The sequence below is a fragment of the Oxyura jamaicensis genome, chromosome 7 (assembly GCF_011077185.1).
Source record: "Oxyura jamaicensis isolate SHBP4307 breed ruddy duck chromosome 7, BPBGC_Ojam_1.0, whole genome shotgun sequence".
Classification (NCBI taxonomy): domain Eukaryota; kingdom Metazoa; phylum Chordata; class Aves; order Anseriformes; family Anatidae; genus Oxyura; species Oxyura jamaicensis.
In genome coordinates, this window is record NC_048899.1 from 15,313,422 (window position 1) to 15,335,487 (window position 22,066).

At 37.8% G+C, this 22,066-nt stretch overlaps 2 protein-coding genes and 1 long non-coding RNA gene across 4 annotated transcripts in view; 1 reads left to right on the forward strand and 2 right to left on the reverse strand.

Moving 5' to 3' along the window:
* INO80D (INO80 complex subunit D) overlaps positions 1–629 on the reverse strand; it is a 50,140-nt gene extending 49,511 nt beyond the window's left edge. Inside the window, exon 1 of one of the 2 annotated variants that reach the window (XM_035331854.1) lies at positions 18–150. The gene's annotated coding sequence lies outside the window, so the exon portion shown is untranslated. Of the gene's footprint in view, positions 1–17; positions 151–272 lie in introns of those variants that run through there. The other variant, XM_035331853.1, reaches the window with a different exon arrangement.
* Positions 614–21,413, forward strand: LOC118169991. The gene is made up of 2 exons (XR_004752417.1): positions 614–672; positions 21,015–21,413. It is a non-coding gene; the product is annotated as an uncharacterized LOC118169991 (long non-coding RNA).
* NDUFS1 (NADH:ubiquinone oxidoreductase core subunit S1) lies at positions 7,716–21,718 on the reverse strand. Its single transcript, XM_035331856.1, has 18 exons — positions 21,597–21,718; positions 21,264–21,355; positions 19,983–20,090; positions 18,789–18,865; positions 18,616–18,697; positions 18,386–18,516; positions 17,512–17,697; positions 16,901–17,035; positions 16,413–16,527; positions 15,259–15,404; positions 14,498–14,626; positions 13,176–13,305; positions 12,532–12,692; positions 10,694–10,848; positions 9,913–10,088; positions 9,046–9,180; positions 8,772–8,844; positions 7,716–8,466 (listed from the first exon to the last, which is right to left on the reverse strand). The coding sequence occupies exons 1-18, from the start codon at positions 21,658–21,660 to the stop codon at positions 8,375–8,377; spliced, it is 2,187 nt and encodes a 728-aa protein (XP_035187747.1). The 5' UTR covers positions 21,661–21,718; the 3' UTR covers positions 7,716–8,374.
* Positions 21,719–22,066: the final 348 nt, after the last annotated feature.

The window sequence follows — 22,066 nt, forward strand, 5'->3', positions numbered from 1 at the left end:
CCCCCACCGCCCTTCACCTCCCGGGCAAAGGCGCCGCAGCGCCGCGCCCCGACCCTCCCGCTGGGTCCCGGCGAACGTCTCACCCCCCTCCGGGGCTCCTCTGGGCACCCGAAAGCCGCAAAACCCCCTCAGCTCCCCTCACCCCCCGCCGCGGCCTACCCCGCCCCGGCCGATCCCCGGCCTCGCGTAGCCCGCCTCTCCGCCCGCCCTGTACCCTATGCACCGCCTGCCGCGCTACGCGAGCTCGGGGATGCAGGCCGGGCCTGGCTTACCTTTCCAGCTGCTTTTTTTTTCCTCCTCTCTCTCCTCTCCCCCCTTTCCCTCTGTTGGGCTGACAGATCAGAGTTTCCTCCCCAGCAGAGGGACTGGGAATGGGCTCGGGCTCTGTGCTGAGGAGCTGCTGCCCCCCTGTCTCTGAGAAGATCCTGCTTTTTGTGGGGAGGAAGCTTTGGGGGCTCTTTATTATTTTAAAACTACAAAGTGCTCAGAGGGTAGGTGATTATTAAGGGGAATCCCTGAATATATTCTCCAGCAAAGAAGGCAGGGCTGCTGGGGCTGCTCAAGAAGAGAGCCAGCAGCCTCCTACAGCACCACTACAGGCACCGAGAGGACATAACATCAGAGAGCGGTTCCTCTGCCCTCCAAAACAACAACTTTCCTACCATCTTGGAGGTAGTAGAGGGAGAGAGGGAGGGGGAAAAAAGTACAGAAGGTTTTTATAAAGTGTCAATTTGGGGGAGGGAGCCAAATGGGCAAAAACATTTTTTAAAAAATAATTTATATGACTTTTTATTTTAAATAAAAATAAAATACAAAGGCATAAGGCTTAAAAAATATTTTTTTTTATAACGAAATAAGATCAGCTTTCTGGGAAAAAAAAATAAAAGAAGGTATGGTCAGTTTTAATTTTTTATTTTTCTTTAAAAAATTAAAAATAGTATTTTTTTCTATAAATTAAAATGTAGATCAGTTTTTATTGTTGTTTGATAGTTCTAAAAATTAATGTACAATTGTGAAAGTTGGTGTAACTTTTTTGGTGCTGCTGCTCTCAGTAGAACAACTGAAATTGATGTGGGACTGTCTAGTAGAACAGTATGTATCGTTATGTCTTCTCTCTCAACGCATTGTAAATAAAACTGAATGTACAGGTAGGAAAAAAGCTCTTTTATCTTTATTTTTTTTTGGGGGGGTAGAGGTCGTGTAGAAAAGCCATGGGGGATTTAATGCAAATGAGTGGAGCCTGTGATATATATCTGAAAAATTCTGCTAATCTGTCATAAATTTAGCATTGTCTGTCCTTCAGTATGGGATGTGAAAAATAAAGCTCATAGAAAAAAAAATGGAGGTAATAATTGAATTTTATTTTTAACATTTTCAAAGCACTTTATAGCCTTCTAAAAATCTGTTTTGGTTCTTTTTAAGTTACTGTTTTGATTTGGGGGCTTTGTACTTGATATTTATGAATAACGTTATTCCTGACTTCTTTCTTACATAGTTGAGAAATGTTACTAATTTATACTATAATATCTTGTAGTGCAGAATGGTCGTTGTGTTTTTCTTTTTTGCAGAAGTTTTTTTAAAAATTGTTAAAAACGTATAGAAAGCTGTCAAAAATAATGTGAGATGCTATTGTGTCTCTATAGGTGAAGACACTGATGGCTGTATTCAGCAGACCTAAGATAATGTTGCTTGTGATAGGGTTATACTCAGCCCTGTACAGGGATGAACTGCTAAAATATCTATTTATTTCTCCTTAAGGAAGATGAAATAATCAGAAAACTAATGGGCTAAATATGAAAAAATGCATTTAAGTTTTTTCCATTGTAAAAATTAGTCAGGTGGTATAGCCCAATTGAACTGCAATCAGACTGAAGTCATGTGAATGAAGGTATTGAATTGTTAGTATGTTATCACCTGCTCCCTTGCCTCTGTCAGATCTGAAATATATTGCATTATCTCAATTACTGTAAACTTTTATTTAAATATACATATATATTTCTGAATTTAGATACATTCCCTTATGAAAATATACATTGTGAGTTGCCTTGCTAGTATCGTGAGCGTAGTTTGTGTGTTTATAGTGGCTTTTTCATTTAGATAAATTAGCTTGAATTAAAGTATAATTAAAAGTCAGTTGGTCTGTGCATCAAACTGCATATTTTTACTCAACTGGATTATTATTTTTTTTAAGATTATGGTTGGTCCAATTAGCATACTTAAATAATGCTGAGTGTTGCATTCTGTGGAGTTACTGCAAAGCTTTTTTTTTATTTTTTATCATATTATTAATTTATTAAATGCATTATTCTGCTCTGACATTAGGAAAAGATAGTAATAATCAAATGCATTGCTCCTACTTCTTATTTTAAAAGTTTGTGTGGAAGTAATGGCATGAGTAGGGTACTTCATAATCTTACCAGTCATGATTGTGTTGTTTGAAGCATGAAATGTAATGATTATTTTTGTAGGATATTTAAACAAAAATACTTTTAAATTTTATATTAAAAATGCACTACAGGAGTGACAGGGATTACAAATTTTGTTCATGATTGGGATGATTTAAAAAAAAAAAAAAAATAATAAAAACACTTTTGAAATATTACAAATAGTTGATCTCCTGTGCCAGTGGATCCAGAAATTCAGCAAATGCAGCATAAGCTAATATTTCCTTTTATTCTAAAAAAAGTAAAGGACCGAATTCTCAGACCCCAGTTTTTCAAATGCTTGGAGGCCTGATTAATAATTCAAAAGTGTTTTAAGAATCACTCAATACTTACTTGCATAAAACTCTTAAGAAGTTATTATGGTTTGCTAGAGTACAGAATTCAAGTTTCTGCACTAAGTGTTTTCTTGCATATAGCTGTGTTGAAAATAATTGACACTTCTAACTAGATCAGTAGTTTAGTGTAACTCAAATGTAAGTTTGTTCTCTTTATTGCACAGTTAAGAAAATTTTAGTGTTTTAGAGAGGGAGGCATAACACAAACAACTGATCTGTACTGAGATTTTCTGTGGCACTCTTGATAATGCCCATGCAGCACACTGAGGACTTTTGAAAAACGAGACGCAGATGATACAATGTGTTAGAGAAAAGGCTATGAAAGCACTTGAGAACCCAACTACAGAAACAATATTAAACCCTTTCTTTGGCTTGTGTGCTTGACTTCGCGGATACTGACTTTAATCGGATTACGTGCATGCCTAAATTTAAACATGCATCATAGTAGCATTACACATTTTGGTGACATCCTGAGATCTGTTTGATGTGTGTTAATTGCAAAACCAGAAGCTTAATGCTAAAGAAAAAGAGAAACATTTTGAATCTAATTTGTAATAGGAAAACTAGAAAGGGGTATTTTAGAGCTTCTTTTTCTAGGGAAAACAAAACACAACTTTTTAAGGAGGATAAAGTAAAGAGGAAAAAATCATCAGATCTTAGGTATGTGGACTGTTGTGTAATTATTCAACAAAGAAATGAGTATCTCCACGCTATGTACAGAGGAATTTATTTAACACAACTTTATTTGCCTGAGAGAATTCAAAATATTTACTTTTTAGCTACTTGCTAAAAATTGCAAATATTATTTGTTTTGCTCACAACAAAATGTTACGCTAACACTTCAAAAGAGCAAATTCTGTTAGGTATAGTAATGTAGAATCTTAAATATATAAAATATTTTTTTTTTTGGACAAGACTCGTAACTTGTGAGTCACATCATTTTGACAGAGTGGTTCAGCACTCTGGAATTGTTTTAGAGAAAAAATCGGTGTCCAAGACTCCTGTACAAGGATGGCGTGTGACCCCAAAGCAAGAAACATCCCCTGTGCAAAATGCAGATGCGAATTCTGGAGATTCCATTTCCTCGTTACAGAATAGGTCTGTGTGGCCAAACCTCTGGACCAACCACTCCAGCCAGTAGACATGCTCTGTGCTTGAGCACGGAGTGGTCAAAGAATATTAATATTCCTTAAATCACTAGTTCCTAGCTAATGAGGCATACTTTGCTGATGTGCCTCACTAGTATTAATACTGAGACAGAGCATCATAGTGAATAAGCTTTGTGAGTCTAATAACAGAAATGGAATAAATGCTTTAGGTTGTACACCAGTTATTGGAGGAGGCTGCTTCAAAAAGCAAGCTTTGACTCTCTCCCAAGGTCATGTGCATCCCAAATGCAGACCTCTAGCACCTCTGGAGCATGACTTGGTGCACATAGTGAAGGTCTTGGCTTTTCAGGAAACAGTGTTACGATGTTGGTGTGGTGGTATTACTGCTTGACAGATACACAGGTTCTGAGGAAACAGTTCCAGGGTCTTTAAATGCTTGTGAAAGCTTTTTTTTTTTTTAAAAAAAAAAAATAATAATAATTAAATGCCTATTTAAATATTTTAAATATTTAAAATAAATGAGAGTATTGGAAAGGGGAGGACCATCTCTGGGTGGATTGTTTGTTAGAGATTTTCATGCATAGAGCCACACTTATGTGTAAGATTTTGTCTTTAGGAGTTTAAACACTGATGAGAAAAAAATGTGGTAAGATCCATTCATATTAGTAAGACCTTGAGCAGCAGTTCTATGTAGTGTTGGTTTATTTAATTGTGGTGAGTTCTGGAGTCAAGATATCCACAGGACAAACCACTTGTAGAGCTAAGTCATTTTGCTTCACTTCATTTAGTCATAAATGCTAGCAAAGCCATGCAAAGTACAGATGACTATCCTTGTTTTTCAGTCTTAGGATCCACATTAAAGCTTAATGGAGCAATGGGAATTTTACTGTGGATTTCAGTAGGAGTAAGGTTGCAGAAGTATTTAACCAGTTGGGAGCAGACGTGCTAGCATGGTAATGTAATTAACTGATAGTGAACTGAGCTGAAAATAGTAATTAACTGGGACTTTACTAATCTGTTCATTATCAATGTGTATTTTAATCTGCATTAAATAAATGGTATTGTCTCCTAAATCTAAGCAAAGACAAAATAACATGACTCAGTTGTAGGAATATTGTCCAGAGTACATTGCAGGCATCTGTGGAGATTTCTTTAAATAGAAGACAAATTAATAGAATAACCTGTCCCAGCAGAATGCTCCAATGCAGTCCTATTTGACTGGGAAGCCCAGTGTTAATTGAAAGTATACTACTGTATTTTTACTTGTCTATCAATATTTCATTAACTGTAACCGTGGTGGTTAAGAAGCTACACACTTTGTCAGCAGACCTTCTTTCAGTTACGTACATTCAGGTTATGACAGGTCTTGGTCATCTCTGCAAATTGGACAGAGAATTCCCACTCGGTACTAAATCAGTGATCTGTTAGTCTTCTGACAGTGACCTGTATAAGATGCTTCACAAAAAGCTGTGGAATATCCCATGATGGATAACTCGGAAATGAAAAGCATGTAGGACAGGATTTTTTAAACAGTTTAGCTAACATCAGAGCATGAGGCTTAATTAGTTCCTAGGGTCATGAGATCCCAGTGGATTTTGAAAAAAATTATATGTTAAGCTCTTCGGTTTTAGTATGTTTCTTTTTGATGTTTGTTTCTCATCTCTGATCCCTTTCAAACAGACAGATGTAACAGAAGGTGACATGAAAGAATAAAAGTGTTTCTTTGAGATACTGGTTGTGTTTATTCAAAATGTTGAATTAGCATTAGAGTACTGGGATGTCTACCAACTAGTATTTCTCAGTAGACCAGGAGGCCTGACCAGGTAAATATGGCATCATGTTAGGTGCTGTTGTAGAATGGATGCTTGCATGTAGCCAGAGAAAAATATTAACAGCATTTAGCATAGGAGGCTTTGCAGATTATGGAGTCACTCATAAAAGAGTTTAATTTGCAAGGTTTTATGTATGTCTCATGACTGCATGTGAAGCCCCTCTACTGTGGGGAGTTGTGGATACCCAGATGCTTTAGGACACGTTACTGACAACACCCCCTCAGTTAACATGCATCACATGCAAGTAAAGCTTCTTTTGGATAAAACATTACACAATGAAGAGGACCATGATTTGTACTTGTACTCAGTGTTTAGTTTCTGGACAAGAAATTTCCTTGTGACTCTGTGAATTTAATTGCTTCTTTCCCCATGGTACCTTGCCTCATTGACATTATGTGCAGATAGCTGCAGGAGATAAGTTACATACCTATTAGTGGTTTGTTTATTTTTATTTCTGAACAGGAATTACTTTAGTAGGCAAGACAACTTTTTTGTTATCTCTGAGAGCTTACCCCATAGAAAGTGTTCTTGTACTCCTAGTAACAGCTTGTGTTACTTGCCACTAAAGTCAGCTTCCAGGTGTTCTCCCTTAATCACTTCTTACTTACATATATATATATATATATATTTCTATGATGGTAGTCACAGTTAAACTTTCTTCTATCAGCTTGCTTGTTAACACCTTTTCTGTTCATGTCTTATTTGTGCTTTGACAGAGTCAATCTTTCTGCCCTTTATCACTGAAGGAAATACCTATTTAAATGAGATCACAAGAACAAAACATGCTTATTAAGAGGCTGTTGTGTTTTAGGAGAGGACATTTTGGCTTAGCCCTTCACTGGAGTATTTTATGAGGTGAAGTGTCTGGGGACAGGGATAGGAATGAGGTTTTGTTACTTTTCTCTTTGGATTAAGGCTGATGTTAGGCTGCTGCTCTGTATGGTTTCAACAGTAACCTGCAGCACATCCTCATACCAAAGATTCTTGCAAGACAGTGGCTGCTGTTGGTCTCAGATTGAGGCACTGATCCCAAATCTTTCACTTCCTGGGGAAATGCTACAGACATTTCCTTCGCTGCCTTTAGCTACACTTAAAATACATTTGAAAATGAGGCAGTTACAACTATTTTTATGAACGGCCTAGTTTTGTTGGCTGTTTCAAAGTCTCGCTGAGAGCACACCTCACTTTGACTCGACATTCCATTTGGGACCATTTTTTTTTCAGTCAAAGTAGCTCAGTGAATTGCTTAGAATGTAAAGTATCCCTCTGGAATTATGGGGATGTACCTGGGGGCTGCTGGTTCTTCTGGGAAGTTGGATAGTGAATGTTTGGTTGATGTGGTGTTTTTTTTGTTTGTTTTAAATCATGCTTTAGACTTGTGCTTAATAGGGCTTCACCTTGAATTAACACACCATTCTCCTGTCTCTCCACAACCCTCGACTGAAGACAGGGCTATGTAAAGGCAAGGTTTAATTAAATTGGGGTTAATTGCATGAATATAAGAGCTATGTTTACATCGTGCTACATTAAGAAAAGAGGGGGCTTAGTGATTAAACCCATCCATCTCTCCCAGACATGCAACTGTTCTTTTGCATGCTGTCTATACAGGCAACAGAGTACAGGAAAAAGAAAAAATATTAAAAGACAGAAATTAGAAAGTTAAGAATCCTATAGCAGAATTCTCATGAACTTAGTATTATTCTACACCGGAAAAATGCAGGTTTTCCTATTTAAAAGGAAAAAATTATCTTTTTTCTTCAAAATGATGGAAATGATGGCTTCATGAGTGTTCCAGCCTGCCTGATTTCTGGAAGGATTACTCTAAACCTATTACCCTATGATCTCATTGAGGGAGTAGCTAGCCTTCTTCCACACTTATATTATCCAGCATTACAGAGCAGAGACTCATTGTTCTGAAGTCATTCTAACACTTCAAAAAGAAAGCCCACAGCCCCCTCCCCCACTTTGCTATAAAAAGATCAGTGCACACAGAAACCATACTGAGATCTTTATTCCCTGTACTTGTACCAGTGTATCTGAAGGCCTTTATCTTTTGCTAAATTTTAAAAAAGGTTTAGTATTACCACGCTGTGTGAAAACCACTTGCTCTTTTTCATGACGTAAAAATGAATTGTATTCTCGAGTAGTTTCAGCTGCAACTAAACAGAGAAACACACAACTATCCAGAGCAGTGGTAGGTGAACACTGACACAAACCAGGTATGTTTGACTCAAAAGAGGGACAACTTGTTCTGAAAGTGCATGACAAAAATAGCATGTTCACACCCTCAGCAGTGTTTAAAATAATGGAATGCTCTGGAAGAAGGATACTGATTCTGAGGTGCTTACTGAGTTCTTCTTCTGCAAGAAGCATGAGCTATATGAATTACATAGGTAACAAACTGTTTAATATTATAATTTATTTGTATACAATCATCAAGTATTCTGCCTTAAGGTACAGTAAGTTGAATGCTGCACGTTGTCTCCAGCCACAACAACAGTCCTATATTTATGGGACTACTTGAACTCATGAAAATGTGAAAAGAGAAATACCACTGCCTAGCAAATAAGAATTTTTGGGGGAAAAAAAGTATCAGTCACAGTTAACTGCAGTAAGTACTTGGATGAAGTTGGTAGCAGTTTGATAGTAACTAACTAGCAGCTGGCTGGCTCTTCCACTGCATGAGCACCTTCAACAACAGCTTTCACACACTTGGCCATTGTCTGGGATGCTCTACTGATTGAATCTGGAAAGGAAAAAAATAAAACACTTTTGTGTAAACTGTTAATTTTCAGCATATACCAATATACATAGACAATAAGAGATTTAGTACAGGACTGCATACAGATACAATATAGAAAAACACTTAGCTGAAAGTACAGCCTTATGGTTTATGCAAATTCCATATAATTTTATCAGAAAATCATGTTTGAAGAAAAAGACAAATCCTACATATCTTATTGGAAAGTTTCAAATGCCTCAAAAATCATACTGTAGAGCAAAGTAAAATATATTGCTGATTATGGATTGGAAAGGCCTTACTATACATACCTGTCATATAGAAATCTTTTATTGTGAGCTGTGGTGGAACAAGAGGATCAGCAAGAAGCTGCTGCTTCACTAACTGTGGCAGGAAAATTAAAAGAATAAATGTCAGCCAGCTGTATGATAGGAACTTGGTACAAAAGTATCTGTTCAGTGAAGTCTACATTCACTGTTCAGTGCAGATCAAGGTATGTTTACAATACTATGTATGAAGATGGCCCATTTATTTAAAAAGCATCAGGCTACATAGATCAAGCTTAAATGCTTTGCTTTTGATTACCTTTGATAATTCATTTGCCTGCTTGAAGTAGTTAGCCTCTTCCACATCATCGTATCGGACCAGATTAGGAGATACTTCTTCTAAACGCTTCCGGATTTGATCAAGGTTCTCATAAGGCAAGGTCATACCAGCCATCTAAGAGATTCACAGAAAGAAATACCATCAAGTCTAGGTGTTTAATACATAGTATTTTCAATTACCAATCCATTAACACAACTAAGTGAAAAATCAGGAAAAAATCTACACTTCTGAAAACATAAGCAATTATAATGTACAAACTAAAGCAAAATTGCAATATTCTGTTGGGCTTTTGATGCCTACGGTTAAAGTTACCCTCTTAAAAAAAAGTTAGGCTTTTCTACTACACAAAGGAAGAAAGACAAAAAGTACTTTTCTCCTTCCATATAGATAATCTCATTTGTACTTTACCTTGCTTATCAGCAAATGTGATAAATTGATGCAATTATCAATGCATCATGTTTCCAGTAACTTGTAAGCATGTATTTGATCTTATCTGGTACCAGATCCCGTCCTAAGCATTTTCTTTCTAAAAAGCAAGAAACTATCCTCTCACCAGTTTGCTGTAAATCGCTTTGCAAAGACCAGCAGAATTTGCAGACAAAGCTTCAGCCATTATGCATTCCAATAGCAAGCAGCAGCTACAACACTAGTGCTAGCTCCAAAAGGTAAACAGTGTAATTTAACTCACAGAATTATGAAAGGATTCAATACAAAACACTACTACTTAAGACTACAAGCATTCATTTCCCTGAAATTGTACCTCATTTTGGAAACACTTTTCAATATGAAAGGAATTAAACCACTCACTATACTTTTATTAGAAGCAATTTATAGCAGAAATGATACCTCAGAGACAGCTCTAATAATTCTCCAGTCTTCCCTTGCCATCCCAGGTGGTGTTACTGCTACTCTTGTCTGCTGGGCCCTACCTTCAGTGTTCACGTATGTGGCTGCCTTCTCTGTATATGCTGCTCCTGGGAGGATAACATCAGCCATGGGAGCTCCCACATCCCCATGATGTCCTAAATAGAGGGACAAAGGAAACAGTAAACAGCCATATAAGACATAAGTAAGTCAAACTAAAGAGGAATGCTTTACTAAGGCAATACAGAATTTCCATGTTCCCAGAGACAAAAAAAAAAAAAAAAGTTTGAGGTTAACTTAAACAGCGACATAAAGCCTATTAGGCTGATTGCTCTGAGTTTTTACATGTCGACTGGGGAAAATGAACAGCCTCCAAGTAGTTAAATGGTGGATCAGCCTCTGTAGTCATTCAGCTTTGGGGGAACTTCTGGAACAAGGATATTTAGTGAATTAAGGTAATACAGTGTTTTGGTAAGATAGAACAGCTGGGAACCAACACACTTTTGTCTGCCAGGTTCAAAGCTATGCTCCAGAAGGCCAAACTGGTCTATGTTCCCATAATAGTCATAAACATTTTCTTATTTTTACCTAAGAAAGCAGATAACCAGTATCTCAATTGTTAGTTGGAGGTTCCATTTCATGGCAGAAAATAAAGGCCATAATTTATCAAAGGGTCAGGTACGATTCTAAGCGTATGACACTGTTAAGGAGTTCTCTCCAGCTTTTAGATGGCAACATTTCAAAAGTTACATCTACTAATTACCTTGATAGATGATAAAGCAATCCTTTGGCAAATCCTGCCGTGTTATACAACCCGAATCTGCTCCCAAGAGGTACAATACTTTAGGAGGATTCTTCCTAATTGCTTCCACTCCTGGTTTGAAACCCAGATCCAAAGCAGCTACCTGGCTTGCAACCCTGTAGAAACAAATATATTGTAACTGCAGGTTATTTCAGAATTCTCCCTCTCCCATCAGAACAGCCCTAACTTTTTTTGACCAAATATTTTTTTGGAGTGACATAAGATGTCTCTAACAGTAATAGGACAAAAAAAAAGCATAAAGGCAGCTGTGAATTTTGAAAAAAAAAATTTGATACAATATTAGGTTGTTTTTGCTTTTTGACAAACTGATGCTGTCTTCTTTGGGGTATCTCACCTATTTATGACGGTATAGCAAAATAAAGGTAGGCACTACAGGCGAGGGCCTAGAGGCAGACAGCTCACTTGTCATTTAGAACACCGAGGTTCACATTTCGGCCATGAACTGAGCTCAGCAGGACTTTAATTTAGGGCACTCACATGGTAGATGAAAGACTAATTACTAGCCCATCAACCACTCCAAAGCATCTCAAGTCCACCATTTCATTGCTATTCATTTATTCACACATACAAAACGTTTTAAAAGAATTAAATCATTCTTGTTTTCCAGCAGTCTCTTCCTTTTCCAAAGAAACAGCTTTGCATAATCCTACATAATCAGGTGCCAAGTTTGTTATTAAATGTAAAAGAAAAAAATATCTCTGTAGAGTACAGATCTTCCAATGTTAATGTTGTAAGTAAATTGAAAAAAAAAAAATGTTTATCCTTTCATACAGAATAATGATTTTTTTTTTTTTTTACCTATTAGTGTCCCTCAGTCAGTTTTGAGTTTGGCTTCTAAAAACAACCAAATGTGACTTTTACACCTTTTGAGTCCTTTGCTCCTTATGTTTTCCTGATACAATCAATACAGGTTCTATTACGTTAAATTCCTTTTACACTTAAAGCAGAGAGATGGCACACCAAGAGCATAGAAGTCTTGATAGTATGAAGACTGGCAAGCCACATGTGAAAAAGGTATTATGAGTGTTCTTTAACTAATCAACACCTCGGTATTAAATGTTCCAGTTTCAACAGTGGGGTTTCACATTCGTTTTCTTCAGAGGACCAAACCTTGCTCTCTCTATACTAGTTTTACATCAACAAAGCAGCTTTTGGCAGGACTTTGTTGTGTCTCCAAATCTGAGAGCAACTATATTTGCTGTAATCATTTTTCCTTTATAAAAGTTGTCAACCTGACAGTTTTAGAAAGAGTGGGGAAGGACTGTCACAAAAGAAGCTTGCCTATCAAAAGGAGTAATAGCCTTTGAAAAGCTCTAAAGCACACCAACCACTCAGTTAAGATGCTGCACAATAAAATGAACATTATAAGAAACGGTATTACTGAAATAAAATTGCCATTTTGTTTTTCTTCCTCTAGATTAAAAAAAACAAACAATTACTTAGCAAGTGACACTGGTGTCACTGTCTTTTACTGGGCACTGTGGTATGATATTAAGCTCTCTTGTATTCTGAACCTCTAAATTTAAGCATTTAATTCTCCATTTAAAGATAATAGAATAAGAGTATCTAATACAATCTCATTAAGACCCTGAAAAGTTTGCCAGGTCAAGAAACCCATTTTTACTAATAAGTTTCTGCTAATTATATTCCCTGCAGGTTCTAACCCGGTAAGGTGCTTGTGTATACATAAAGAAATATATGCACATCTATTACGGTAACTTGTGTAGGCCTAGCATTAAGTGAATGAAAATGGCTCCCAAAAAAGCTTTAAAGCAAACCTGTGAAGAATGTTCATGACTTTCCAATCGGAACCAACACCGCTTTTAGTCCTGGCATTTTGTGCAATGGTGGAAACTGCAGCATGGATAGCTGCTCCATCGCTGCGCTGCAATGCTGCACTACCTACCACCACCACTGGCTTTTTGGCTTGGTCGAGGACCTGTTAAGAATCAAGGCATGAATTCCAAGGCTCTGAAGACAACTCTTGGTGCAGATAATGTAATAAATCTCATAATTTCTACGTAAGTCTGCCATGCAAAAGTACAGTTCTGAAATTGTCATTGTTTCATGTAGAGATAAACCCAAGATAAATGACTGTAACAGTAAGCTACTTTGTCAGTACTGAACTATACTCTTGATAACAAGACACATAAGTGGAAACAGCAGTGACTGAAACAGCCTGTTCCACATCAAGAAATACTTCATGAGTTTCCTGCACTGGAAAGTTTTACAAACTTGAATATATTAAACAGTTCATACACACTTGGTGCTCACTAATCATTACCACATCTCTGCATTTGATTAAAAGCAAATAACCCCGTATACAGTATGGTACTTCTGATCAAATCTGTCTCTGTAAGGAATTTAGGTTATTATTAAATTTACCTGAACTGTAACAGTCACATACTTAAGTTGTGCATACCTTGCAGAACGCATGTTTTCCAGAAGCAATGTCCTGTAGTATCTTTGGAGATTCTCCTAGATGATCATAGGTGTAGGTCAAATTCACAGGAGAGCCAACAAGGGCCACGTGCAAGTCATTGTGAAGCCAGCTGAAAATACAGCAAACATTTTATAACATCAAAAGGAATACAGTTTTAGTCAACCAAGCCTGCTGATGTAATTTCCCCAAAGAGGATACAAATTCTTTCAAAGCAATTTAAATGTTGTTCACTGTTTTCTTAACATGTAGCTTAGCATTATTTTGACTGTTAGGCAAGCTTATGGCTTTCAGAACTATTTCTCTGTGAACATTCTGGGACCAGTGCTGCAGTACACCTTATAGGAGAAGTGCATGACTCAGTTCCATTCTCCCTCAAACTTTTGCCAGTTCAGTGGAAAAAGGATGCACAAAATGAGGTGCTACACCTTTAGGCCATCTCTTACAGTGTTAGGCAAACACAAACAAACAAAAAAAAAACAGCTAATATTAAGTTTATTCTTTTGTTTAACTCCTGGTTACCTTAGAATTTAAATTAAAATTATTTGTACAAGGAAAGCGTTTTGAATTTGACAATGCTCACAGTTTTAGAAATCCACTTATTTCTTCAATACACAGAAAAATCTAGCTGGTTATAATTTTTTCATCTACTGCAGCTTCTCATAGCAGTTTTTTGTAAGAGACACAAGTCTTTCATAAATTTAATTGCATCTTTCTTTTCCCTTCAACTTTTTAAGGTTGTCATTGTTTAACATTATGTATTTTGGAAAATCCCTGAATATTTGGTAGGACAGGGGTTTTTAAACCTCAGTTATTTCCTGCTGACGCATCTCGTTAAAGATGAATTAGCAGTATTCAAAAGTTTGGAAAACAGCCACATTACTTATCAGAGAAAACATTGAACTTGAATTACTGCTTCTAAATCACTAAGTCTGATGTGTTATAACAACAATACAAAAAAAAAAACAGCAAACTGATACTGAAAACTGTTCTTTAAAAATATGTTTTAACAAATGTCTGCAAGATGGAAAGTCTGAAGTGTCTGCATTACCTAACAAAGGAATAAGTAAGTGTATGGACCTGTCTAAAACGTCAGCGAGAATGAACAAAATATGGCTTATACACTACAGGGAGAAGAGCCGTGCTTTGTCTACATGTCACCATCCCCCCTTACTAAAAGGGTGAACAAAATTCACTGAGTCCACCTGGATGAATGCTCTTAACTTACTGCCTGCGGCTCCAACCAAGCATTGTGCCAAATCCAGATGCATTTGCATGCTCATTCACCGCTAAGGGATACATACCTCTTTCGAATTCTAGCATTAAAAAGTGGTGCCTCAAAGCGTGGATTGGTGCCAACCAGGAGCAAGACATCTGCCTCCTCCACTCCAGCAATCTTGGTATTAAGCAGGTAGTTGGAGCGTAAATCTGTGCTATAGCAAAGTGATAAAAGAATAAAAGAAGCAAGGCAATGAAAATTCAGTACAGGGAAGGAAAGAAGAATTAAATGAGAAATAAAGATTCTAGAACACAAAATATTTTTTCATGTCAGGAAGAGAAAGAAAATATTTTTTGATCTGAATTACTAACCTAATATAAGCAAAAGTTTCTCTCTTTCCTGAATATGAGACAGTAAAACATTAAAAGAATTACAACATAAATATTTTCTAAGTTTACAGCTATTATAAGCCTTCACAAACTCCCCTCTGTTATTACACAGCTTACAAGACTGCAATTGTCCTATAGTTTCCACAAAACTAAATAGAACTAGAATGACTGAATTATCAAACTTTTTATAAGAGTATAAAAGTAGCTTGCAGTAGCCTATTGTTGAACTGGAGCAGCCTCTATATATATAAAGCAAACAAATCTTGCCTTAGTGGAGAATTTTGCCTCCATTCACAATCAATATATACTCTCTAAATGAACATTGCAAACTCATACAAAAGTTGATACATAGGCAGTTACTATCCTTGGCCATTTCAACATCTTACCATAAACTTTCCAGTCTGTGAGTCAGCTCATTAATACAGTAATTACAGACAAACTTTCCCTGCATTCTTACCCAGCTCCATCAGTAGGGAAGATCTCTTCAGTGCAGAGCGTATCACAATTTACTCTATTCAGCAAGTCTTTTAGAGCTATTAGTGCTTCTGCATCCACCAGTCCTCCTACAATTGCTGCTACATTCTTACCTTCAACAGCCTGTAGCTGGAAAGACAAAAGGCATAAATGTGAACAAAAGAAACCACTGAAATAAATTCCCTTCGGACTTGGGTAAATGTTATGTTAGGATGAGCCAAAGCCAGCAGTCAATCTGCTAGCCTGGAGTAACACAAAATAGCAGCAGTATCTGACTTCCCCAAGGCAGCAATTCCAGCTCCTTCAGAATTCACAGCTAAAGTAAACAACAGCTCCTTATTCTATGCAGATCTCTCTTAGTTGATTTATTGCTCAGATGTGGCTGATTTGTATTTGGTGTGGCAAGGTTAGGACAACTGGTTAGTGCTTTTATTTTAATGAAGCCACAGTACAGACAGAAAACAAACTTCCAAAAGACAAGCTCAGGGAGTAAACTCAACTCAAAGATATTGTCTGGGAAGCAATAGCCTTCATAACAAACCCTGCTACTGTACCACTGGGAAAAATATCCTTGAGGAAAGTTCAATTACAGTTATTCAATTCTGCTTTATCCCACATAAAATTTTTAATCAAAATCCAGAGCAGCCATGCAGCACTTCATTTGAGCACCAGTATCAATCACTGCTGAGAGAAAGCAATGAGGCAAGCACAATACAGATAAGTAATACAGAATTAATGGCTTTGATGGCAAAAGTGTTGATAGCACAATTTCAATAAATTTAAAGATTCTGATAGATCAGAGTAATTCAAGAAAGTCACTTTCTCCTGGATTTCTGAAGTAGCTTAGCTTCCTATTTAAATGCAAGTAATTTCTCTCCCAATGCCCTAAATTATGCACTGCCTGCATGTTCTTGGAATAATGATAAGACAAAATTATTCAGATGGTCTAATCCACAAAATAATAAACCATATTCCAAAGATAAGAGATTTAACTGGAAATTAAACGGAACCCAAATTTTTTCTACTAACCTTAAGGAAAAAAGCCCTTTCCTATATGGCTGTTTTCCTATTAATCATTTTAATACGCCCAGCTTATGAAATTAATTTTACGATACATCTATTGAAAATTATTCTTACCACACCAGCAACACGAGTTAACACATCCTCCCATGAGGCATAAACAAATAGTCCTTTCTCATTTTTGATCATTGGCTGAGTAAGCCTCTGACGCTTCAGACCATCATAAGCAAACCTGAGTGAACACCACTAATATTAGTAAAGAGCAAAGACAAAGATAATTGCATGTACTAAATATTTTGTAGGATTGTACTTTTTTAAAGAGCATGCAAAAATTAAAAAAGGAAGCACGAGAAATATTTCCTCCAAAATCAATTTTCTCAAAAACATGCAAAAAATCTGACAAATAATTATTGGGAAAAAAGAGGGATAAAAATGTAAATATTACAAAAGCCAATAGCTTCAATTATCATATTAAAACTATGTTTTTACCAATTACACTTCATTGCACCTTCACAATAGTAACAATGGAATTCAGAAATCAGCACTACTGTCCATGGTTATGATTCTGTGCATGTTACACACACGTGCAAACACCTCCCACACACCTTGTTTTGTCAGATATCCATTCCTCATTGATATCTTCATGCAGCCTTGGCAAAATTCTCATCACTTCTCCAGTCCTTGTGCTTACTACAATGTTGCTTCCAACTGCATCAAGAACATCAATTGACTCTACCTTCCTGTTTAGGAGAATAAGTAAACCACTTGCAGTTTTATGTATGCCAGCAGCAGCAGACTGCTCAACAAACATTTAAAAAAAAAATTTAAAAGGTCCTATAGGTTTAGTTTTAGATATACAGTTAAGAGCTTATTCTCACAGATATTTAATTTAATATCCTCAACAACTACTGAGTTAATGAATTTCAATTTTACTTTAAACACATTTTTTCTAAAAAGCAATCAGCATAACCTACAAGATTAGCAGTATATTTTACAGTTTATACTTCGCAAATGATAACATCTTTCCTTTTTAGAACGATTTTTGAGTCAATAACAGAACTTGTGTTAGATTCAATCTACTGAAAAGTCTACAACAAAAAGGCAGAGAATAAAAATCAGGGAAAGCCCTTGGTATGAGGGACGGACGCATTCTTAGATAAAAGTATGTAAGAAAAACAGAGAAAGTTATATCTTCAGTGTGAGTTGAGACACATACCTTGTTTCCCATGGGCGTGCAGTAAAGGCATATGGCTTGGAGGTCAGAGCACCAACTGGGCAGATGTCAATAATATTTCCTGATAACTCAGACATGAACATTTTTTCAACATAGGTACCAACTTGCATATCATTTCCTCTTCCGGTTGTTCCCAAGTCATCTACCCCTGCAACCTCACTAGCAAACCTGGTAGACATAGAAGGAATGAAAAACAAATCTGGAATGTACAACAGCAACGTGGCACATTTTTCAATACTTATTTTCTGAAGATAAAAGGTTAGCCTTAGTCCATACACCTGAAAGAAGAAAACAACTATTTAGATATATTAGCCAGTGCCATCACATGCAGGACTATACATCTGCTTAATTTCATTTAGATGAGGCTACAAAAACCAGGTGTAGTTTTTAAAAAAATAAAAAAACACAGTAGTTCAGTAGTCATTCAATTTCACAGTTTAAGTCCAAGACCAGCCATGACTAAAAACTTTCTAGCACTAGGTGGGTACACTGTATTCTTTTCCATCAGGCTCAAGTTAGCTGGTACTGAATCTCAGGACTACAGAACGGCATAAATACAGCTACCAGAGGCTGTCAAGAATAAACAAATCTCACAGCGATGGCTGTGGACATCACCAGTTCTGCCTCACAGAATCCTGACTTTGTTTTCATGTTTTGGCCATCTCTCTCTACTTCCTGTATGACAGCTGTCTGGTAGCTCTGGGAAACCAGTCATCAGTCCGTACCAGAATAAAATTCTTAAGCACAATCAGAAAACTAGTTAAGTTTGACTACCCCTCATGTTACTTTCACAAATAAAAAATAATACATATATCCTTGCTCAGTACTCTCTCCAATGAAAAATAAAGGACATTACCTGATACATCGAGTGCACTGTATACACCGAGTCATGATCGTTTTGACTAATGGACCAATGTTCTTGTCCTCAACAGCACGTTTACCCTCTCTAAATCTACTCCTATCACTGCCAAACATCATCGATTGATCCTAAAATAGACAACAGAAAACAAATGTATCCAGGCTGCTGGGCAGCACCTTAGGCAAGAATATAAATGCATGTCTACACAATTTAATTGGATGTTTTACCTGTAGGTCACATTCTCCACCCTGATCACAGATAGGACAGTCCAATGGGTGATTTGCCAGCAGGAACTCCATTACACCCTCTCTGTTGAGTTCAGGAATACAGTTAATGTTAGCTTTATACCCTTTAGCAGATAGTACAAGTAATCAGCTACAGGAGGCTAAAAGAAAGGTACCTTGCTTTCCTGGACTTCTCCGAATTTGTTAGTATGTTCCAGCCCTTCATAACTGGCATGGCACAAGCAGCTACTGGCTGCAATCATCATAAAAATCAAGAGTGAGCACAACAAATTTCTTCCTGGTATGGGCAGAAATCCCTGCCTCCCCCTGCAAAATTCTTACATAAGCATCTGTTAATAAGTTTAACACATTGCAGAAATAAAAAGGTATCTGCAAGGAAAATAAAAGAGAAGCGAACCAATACACAGCCACTAGAAGTCATACTTAGTAAATAGTTGATAATAAGGTGATGATTTTGAAAACCTCTAATAGTGAAGTTTGGAGCATGCATCATTTATTTACTGGGTATTTATTTGTACACAGGATTTCCCAAGAGTCTTAAATTAAGTTTTTTTTTCCCAAGATTACTGCAAGATTAATAAAAACTCCTGCTCAGAAAATGAATCCCTCCTACTTTTCTCTCACATCATGACAGGGACTATCAGAACTTCAGTCTTTAGTGATGACCCAACATATCCAGAAATGCAAAGCTCACACTACTGAATTCAAGTTGAGGTGAGCTAGAAAGCCTTCCTATGTATGTTAGTGTGTATTTAAAGGTGTAATCCAAGACTGATCTCTAAAAGAATGCCTTAACTATCCAGACTTCTTAGAACAATACTGCTGAAGACAGTATACAATCATAAAGTTAATTATTATTTTACAGCAGAGTTGAGTGATACAAATTGCATTAAAATACCGAGTAATAAGGAACTGCAACCTCCACTTAGCTAGAATAAAGCTGCAAACACTAATCTCACAGCTGAATTCAAACATTATCTGAAATTTACTACTTGTGTAACATCAACTGAAAATCTGCAATTGAAGCCTTAATTACAGAACATAAAAACATATCCGACTAAAAATACACAGCTATTAAATGCTCATCTCCAGTAGCAGGATAATCCATAAGAAACTGAGTGACTTTGATCCATAGGTCTAAAAGTAGACAACTGCTACAGTCCAGCATCATACTTCACCTTAATGCACATAAAACACAGAGATGAACTTAAATGCAGAAGAGAAAGACATGCTTGCAGCAGTTGAATTACAGCAATTTGTACACTAATAGTGCAGAAAATTATTTGTAAGATTAAAGCAGGCCCTAAGCACAGCAGAAAACCGTAATTCCTATGAAACACATACAATACCTTTGGAGCTTTCTCTATTTCCACAAGACACATCCTGCAGTTTCCAGCAACAGAGAGACGATCATGGTAACAAAACCGAGGTATCTGTATTCCAGCCTTTTCACAGGCCTACAAAGAGTAAAAACAAAGGAAAATTCAATTTGAGTTAGATCTTTCAGTTCCGCCTCATAAAACGTAATGGAATTATGTTGAAGGAATACCAGTTTTAGTGCTCAGGAACACAGTGCCTTCAATCTTTCAGCATAAGTTGACTAACTTTTAACTTTTGTAGGAACAAATTTTAAAAACTGTAGTCAAACAGAAACATGTAAGGTTATTAACTATATTTTTTCCAAGATGCATAATTGAGGAAATGCAAGTTGACCTTTCTTCATTCTCTCCTTTCCTCAAATAACAGCGAAAATTATTTTTCGTACATGGGACACCAAAAATAAAAATATTTTTAAAGAAAGCATGCACTCTTTGAAGAGAAGTGCATAAAAGAGGAAATTTTGAAAAATATAAAAGAAACAATGGGCATAATGACTTCAGATAATTCAACAACATGGACACTCTGCATAAAGGTCAATCTTCAACCTTTGTAGAACACCAACCCCAAAGAAACATTCTTACATGGCATGTCTAAAGAGGCAACAGGAGGACAGACAGAAGAGACTTCCAGAGAACAGAGGAAGGCCCTTCTTGTGTAGAAGCACCCTGTCTAATGGGATCGATGCTATAGAACTAGCTTCATCTGCCAGGAGAAACACCACCGAATTCAGTAATTGGGTATGGGCTGCCACTTCAAGTTCAGCATCAAAGCACACTCAGGTTAAAAAACTAAAAAGATCTAATTTTTCTGATGATTTCTACCAAAAACATTACCATGTATAAGCACAAACAAAAAGCTAACAAAAAATAGAATTTAAGAAAACGTTACACTAGACTCCAGCTGGGGGCATTCTAAAACTTAACTGAGTTAGTAGGTTGTATCAATTGCAAAGATGCAATTTCAACTAGAACTTATCTAAGTCCGCTATTGTACTGCTTAAGCTCTGCAGTTTGGATTCAAGCTGTATGGATCTTCTTTTAAGCAGCTACAACAGATGCTTCTTTATGAAATTCTGAACTCCTCCCGAAGGATCTCTACCCACATGAAATGTCATCGCAATCAGTGAAAACACCCCTACAGAATTTCAAGAAACAATACAAAGAGGATTTTTGCTATTGAGAATCTGAGACACCACAACAAAGTGAAATGGGGAGGGTCCAAGAAAAATTTAGGCGTGCCATTGCTCACACCTGAAGTACTGTGGTGCCCGGGTTCACCAACACAGGCTGGCCGTCCACAAACACCTCTATTTGGTTGCTGGCTGCCGTGGCAGTTGTACGTCCTGAAAAACATGGAAAGGGTAAATAAAGAAATGTCTGTCAAGTGCTGCTAGAGGCAAACTGGCAGAGCCCATGCTCCTCGTTGTACCCCAGTATCCTCAGTTATACACCACAGATATAATTCCAAGTATAAACTGCAGTACGTAAGAACCCCGTTCTGCAGACGAAATACCCATACATGTCTCCACTAAGCCCAGCGAATATCCGTGTGTTTTATCACCGCACCCACACGCAGACACTTACCACATACTCTGGAGGACTGGGCCGCCCCAGCAAGGGCCCTGCGGACGGCGGGCAGCCGGAGCATGGCGCTGGGAAGAGAAGGCGCCTCGGTCTCTGTCCCCTCGGTCGCTGCCCGATGGGCTCTAAACAACCAGAGCAGAAGGGCCGCCGAGCCCGGGGTCACCTTGGGGCCGCCCCCGCCGCGGCTCCCGCCCGCAGCCCCCGGCTGCCCGTCAGGGGAGGGGAGGGGAGGCAGAGCCGGCCCCGGCCCCAGCCCCGTTCCCCGCCGTGAGGCGGCGCCGCGGCCCCCGGCGCGCCCCGGCCGTTACCTGCTCGGAGGCCCCCAGACCTTCCCCCGCAGCCGCTATGGCGGCCGCTTCGGCTCTTTCCGCCGCCGCTTCGGATCTTTCCGCTACCTCCTCGGCTCTTTCCGCCGACGCCTCGGCAATCTCCGGGACCACAACCCTGCGGCGCGCACGCTCGGCGATCTC

Bases quoted from the DNA above. Each gene is read 5' to 3' on its own strand.
- NDUFS1 (XM_035331856.1), bottom strand. From the start codon at position 21,660: ATGCTCCGGCTGCCCGCCGTCCGCAGGGCCCTTGCTGGGGCGGCCCAG. The intron at 21,356-21,596 runs GTAAGTGTCTGC...CATGTTTTTCAG, and splicing joins CCAGTCCTCCAGAGTATGTG to GACGTACAACTGCCACGGCA. The intron at 8,467-8,771 runs GTATGTATAGTA...TTTCCTTTCCAG, and splicing joins AAAAGATTTCTATATGACAG to ATTCAATCAGTAGAGCATCC.